The sequence below is a fragment of the Chrysochloris asiatica genome, unplaced genomic scaffold (assembly GCF_000296735.1).
Source record: "Chrysochloris asiatica unplaced genomic scaffold, ChrAsi1.0 scaffold00106, whole genome shotgun sequence".
In the NCBI taxonomy this organism is placed as follows: domain Eukaryota; kingdom Metazoa; phylum Chordata; class Mammalia; order Afrosoricida; family Chrysochloridae; genus Chrysochloris; species Chrysochloris asiatica.
Genome location: NW_006408624.1, coordinates 5,905,505 through 5,911,129, shown reverse-complemented (window position 1 = coordinate 5,911,129; position 5,625 = coordinate 5,905,505). Strand labels below are relative to the sequence as shown.

Genomic DNA, 5,625 nt, shown 5'->3' with positions numbered 1-5,625 from the left:
AATGCTTTTTGCTTTCTTCATGTATTATGTTCTTGATGTCATCTCACAACTCTTCTGGTCTTCGGTCTTCAGTGTTAAATGTATCAAATCTGTTCTTCAGATAATCTCTAAATTCAGGTGGGATATACTCAAGGTCATATTTTGGCTCTCGTGGACTTGTTTTCATTTTCTTCAGCTTCAGTTTGAATTTGCATATAAGCAACTGATGGTACAACAAACTGACAGATGTGTGGTGGTATCTCTATCTAGTCCTGGCATCATCTAATTGTCTGCATCAGGCACCTGAAAAGATTTACACCTTTTCCAAGTATCTCATTCCAGGGCTTCTACCCATAATTTTTCCCACTCCAATTATTGTTCCCGGTCTCCCAAACTTTTTAAATATTTTTTTATTATGAATTGGGTGAAGATTTACATAGCAGATCATAAATTTTACATCCAACAATTCATATACATTTTGTTTCCTTGACTGCAGTCTCTGCAATTTAGCATCATTCATCCCATTTCCTATTTCGTTTTAGTCCTCCTCCTTTAACTCTTCTGAACTTTGTCCTGGGGGTTAAATTTTTTTAAAATTTAGGTCTGTTCCAGTTTCACTTCCACCAGATATGATGGAATCTGTTTGAAGCCCAGGTCTAAATAAGTGATTCCTAACCTAGGACCTATTAACCTCTGAAATTTCTGTAAAATTTTATATATGCATTTATTTTTCTTGAAAATCCACTTAATATCTTTCCAAAGGAATCCTTGATCCTAAAAATAACAACAACAATGGACCCATCTTTGAGAACCACTCACTTCAGACTGAATTTGCCCACATCACAGCTCACTAGCTGCACGTACCTCAGGATTGGGTGGAGTTGCTTATGTATCTCTTCCTGCCTGCCCCCAGAAGTTACTATTGATCCTCCTAGCGTCTGCTCCCGCTTCCTAACTTCTACCAAATTCTGGGCTACAAACCTAGTTGTTCCTGAAATAGAAAGCACTAATAAAATATGTGATGAATGTAACAGATGAACAAAAATCTTTGCTGGGAAAGGGAAGATGACCCAGGCTCTTCTAAGGATGTTCTGGTATAGAGTTCACTGAAATGAGTTACCTCTTAGGATTTTGGGCAGGGATGATGACAAGACTCCTCAGAACCGTGTCCCACCTCCCCTCTACACGTTATAAAACAGGTTCTTGTGTACATTAACCATTAATCCCAGCTACCCTCAAGAGTCACTGAGTATGCCTGCTGGAAACATACATTGCCTCAACAGGAAGCCTGGAGAGAAATCTCAATCCCACTTTTACCATTTCCAAGACTTTGCCCAATTTTCTTTCCAAATAGCAGTATCTCCTTGGGAATTAAGCCAGCTGTCCATGTGCTTCTACCTGACTCAGTTGTCCAGTCATGTATTATTGGAGGTCCAAGCCCTGGAGAGGTTATCCAGCTGGGGTTTTAAACAACTCGAGGGGACAGAGCATAAACATCTCCATCAGAGGTTGCCACATCTGTTAATGAGCCCTGCTGGTATAATGGTTAAGCATTTGGCTTCTAACAGGTCACCAATTCGAACCCACCAGTTAGTCTACAGGAGACAGATGTGGCAGTCTGTTTCCATACAGTTTACAACTTTGTAAATCCATGGGGCAGTTCTACTCAGTCCTATAGGCTAACTATGAGTCAGAATCAATTTCACAGTAAATAGTGACTTTGTAGAGGAAATAGGAAGGCAAGAAAACCAGAGCAAACTTTCCTTCTATACTAGCAAGCAGGCCAAGCGGGTCCTAGTTCTTTTGTGTGCCCGGCTGCTGAGGCTTGGGGAGCAAGAAGGGCAGCAGACCCATTCAAATAGAAAAGACCCACCTTGGAGCCCCAGCATTGTCCTCTGGTGAAACCCTGGCCCCAATTCCCATCTCTCCCCAGCAAGTGCACTGATTGCTGAAGCAACTAAAAGCAGGGCCAAAGCTCATTTGCAGTAAATGGTGGAAGGGAGAAGATAAGTCAAGTTTACCTAACATCTGGACCCTACCGGGCACTCATTAGGGGTGTGTGCAGAGCTGAAGGACTGACTTAATCCATGGACTCTAGGCTTCAGAGTAAGACACATTCAGAAGCATCACTAGTTTCATTTTCTGACAGAATCCTGTTTAATATAAAACAAAGATAAATCACATCTCCATCCTGCAATCTCCAGCATGCCTTGCTTCTATAAGATGCATGCCAGGCCACAGGCTATGTAGCCGAGTCCTTAGGAGCATTTCATAAGTAGAAAAAGGCGATCTCCAGAAGCCTGGGCAAGTCCAACAGCCAACACCGATGTGAACACTAGAGCAGTCCTTGTCTTTTCAGATCCTCGTAAGTCTTCTTATTCACAACATTCCCACTGGAGTCTTCATACTCTTCCTAGAAAGGAAGGAGGGGCACACTGTCAGCTACATCCCCTGGGCAAATGTTTGCAGCCAACTCATCCTGGCCCGATGGCTCCACAGCATATCCTGGTACTCCCAACACGACAATGTGTTTGCAAAGCTGAAAATACTGACCGAAGGGAAAGGGTACCTGGTGCTCCTCACTGTGGGACTTGGGGGAGCTGCTGGCAATACCTCCCAAACACATCATCCTCCATCTCAGACATCCACTGTCCAGAGATGACTATCTAACGACAATGAGGAAGCCACCCCACCTCTACCAGAGCATCATCTTGCATTAGATGCTTTCCTCAAAGGTTCTCAACTTTTTTACTTAGGAGCCCTGTGGTAGGACAAGAAATGGGGTGCTCCTATTTACTACTTCAAAAAGAAGTTTCAAAAGTTTGATATATTAAATATCACAAATAAATTTGGGGTACAGGTCTAGAGTCAAATGACTGGTACTGTCACATGGAACCATCCACCATGATCAAGGGATCATCTTCTCCTCCCTTTTAATGATGGAGGAGCCCTGTCACTTGATGTCATCCGACTCAGTCTGAGATCCCAATCCCCTCCATTAGTACCCACCTCTGTGTCAGGCTGCCATCGTTCTGATGCCTTCTGCAGTTTCAGCTTGGCCCACACTGCAGGATGAGAAACAAGCAGCAACTGGATTAAATGACTTTCCTTTGGGAACATGTCACAGCACCCACCCCCACCGTTTACTAGGTCCCGCCCCCAAAGGCAAGGCATGTGCCTCTGCCTTTGGGACTCTTACTTGTCCTGAAATGGGAGTTCTGGACCACGTATAGATAAAACACCCGCAACTGCAAAACTTACCATAAGCTTTATTTTTCTATTGAAGAAAATAATTAGATCAAGTATATCCAAAGGCCTCAGAGAAAATAGATAACCGATGCTCTTGAAGAAATAACTTTGTTTAGATGAAGAACATTTATGGGTTTCACAGAATGTGAAACTGTCAGACATTGCTTCATAGGTTATAATTGGAGAAAAAGGGAATACTCTCAAATAAATTCAATGTGCCTGCTGAAAGCCTGGTGCGTATGTCTCAAAGACTACCGAGAATAGCTGGTTTGTTACCAAGACCAGAGAGTCTAAAACAGAAAATGGCTCATAACAGCCACGGGAGATGTTAACAACAAAATTCTAACAATTCACTAACAAGTGGTTCCACTAAAGACAAAAAGGGGAAGACAGCTATTCTGGTATGCTTCCATCTTTCTCATTAAGGAAAGCAACTGCATCAGATTTAGAGACAGTGTTGATAAACCTGCTTAGCTCTGTGCCTGGTATACAGATACTCCTTCCAGCTGAAGTCTTTAGACCCAGATAATACGCACATCACAAGGGAGTGGAGGATTTATCATGTGCCTCCTATGGGCCAGGGCAGGCCCTGACAAATCTTAGTCCTTGTCCAGACCATGCTAGAATCTGGTAAATTAAACCAGAGAAGGATTAAAATGGTGAGGATTAGGAATGCTGTTAGGATTTTCCTAAAGGAAAAAATGGACATCAGGAACTAGGGCTATAAGTGAGGTGTTAAATTCTTTAGAGACTCAGACCAAAATAAAAAAGAATGAAAAAAACCAAGACAAGATTGTGACTACCCCCCAGGAACAAGGGTAGAGGCAGTAAGAGTTAGGTCAAACACAATAACATGGAGAGATGGAGCAGCTGGGGACTTTAGACCCAGAGAGGGAGAGGGGCTGTGTGCTGACAATGCAAGGTGGGGGGGAGGGAAAGGGGGAACAGGCTTGTAGGATATACCCTTTGGTTGGTTGATGATGCATGGAGGGGATTGACTGTAACCATGGCAATGAAACGATATGCGACAGGATGAATTTGTAAAACTAATGTTCTCCCATGTAAATTATCACATAATTCATAATAAAACATTAAAAAAAAAAAAAAAAAGAGTTAAGTCAAACAAACAAATTATTTTGGAGGTGACACCTCATCAAATAAAGCATCAGACATAGGATACCATCATTTTAGCAAAGCAATTATTCTTATAGGCAATGTGAGTCTATTTTGCTAAGACGTTTATAGAGGAAATAGATATAATTGGACATGATACTATAGTAGTTCACTGACTGTTAGGTAGCTTTCTAGCTAGTAAATGTGGGTAAAGTGTTACGATCCACCTAAATGGAGGTCCACAGAACACTTTTTTTGCTGGGTTTTGTTTAACTTTTTTTTATGTCAAAAGTCTAGAATAAGAGATACATTTGCAAATGCAAATCTTCATTTGAATAAAATCAAGTAAACAAAATCAACAGCAACTTTTGAGTAGACAGTAGCGTACAGTGACGGTACTGAATCTCTCCCTTTTGGCTAAGAGCTCCAAAAGAAAGAAAAGTGAAGCTTCAAGAGAATATTCTCAAACAAAGACAAACAAGCCAAATCCACTGAAGCACCTGTGCCAATGGTGATACTTCCCTGCCCATAGACCATGTCTTCCTGCCAATACCTGGAGGAGCAGTCCCATTAACTGAGGATGTCCACCACCAGCATCACTGGAGACACAGCTGACAGGACCGCAGACGGTACCTGCCCCAGCAGCGTCCACCTACTGTCCTCAGGTGTCAGGAACCAGGACACCCGCCGAGAGGCTGTGTGAGCTGGATGATGGCAGGCTCTGACCAGTGGAAACGGTCCTTCAGGAGAAGGCTGCAGCTGTCTGCATTGGAAACTGAGGTTAATACACACTAAGAAGCAAGAGAGTGAAGAAGGTGCAGCTACAAGAGAGAAGCGCAGCTGAAGGAGCGTTTCCTCACAAACAGGCCCCAGGACATATGGCTAGCTTTAGTAGGCTCTTCCTTATAACCCAACATCATTAAGCTCTCATTTCAATACTTAAAAAACTCAAGACTGAATAAAAAAGAATTGTATCCCCAAAAGGAAATAAAAGAGAAATTGCAGAAACTCTTAAAATTCAACTCAACAACTACTGACACTTACTATTAGCCAGATGTTCGAGCAATCGTCTGTCAGTCTTATGAAAGTCTACATGTATGTGAGACTTATAGGAGTCTACTGATGTTACTGAAAGCCTGTATGGAAGCCATATCTTAGAGTTTATCGAAGATAACAAAGAGGAGGAATAATACCTGAAAAAGAACAGGGAGTGTGGGGGGAGATGATGATAAAATTATAATAAATCTATGGAGAAATCTGTACCTAGACCAAGAAGCAGTTGTT

At 42.2% G+C, this 5,625-nt stretch overlaps 1 protein-coding gene across 2 annotated transcripts in view; it reads right to left on the bottom strand.

Annotated features, from left to right (window-relative positions):
* Window positions 1–2,108: 2,108 nt before the first annotated feature.
* Window positions 2,109–5,625, bottom strand: part of SF3A3 (splicing factor 3a, subunit 3, 60kDa) — a 27,223-nt gene continuing 23,706 nt past the window's right edge. The window contains exons 16-17 of one of the 2 annotated variants that reach the window (XM_006867557.1): window positions 2,989–3,044; window positions 2,109–2,392 (exon numbers count right to left, since the gene is read on the bottom strand). In XM_006867557.1, coding sequence (XP_006867619.1) covers window positions 2,315–2,392; window positions 2,989–3,044 — 134 coding nt within the window. In that variant the 3' untranslated portion in view covers window positions 2,109–2,314. The remainder of the gene's footprint in view (window positions 2,393–2,988; window positions 3,045–5,625) is intronic. The other variant, XM_006867558.1, reaches the window with a different exon arrangement.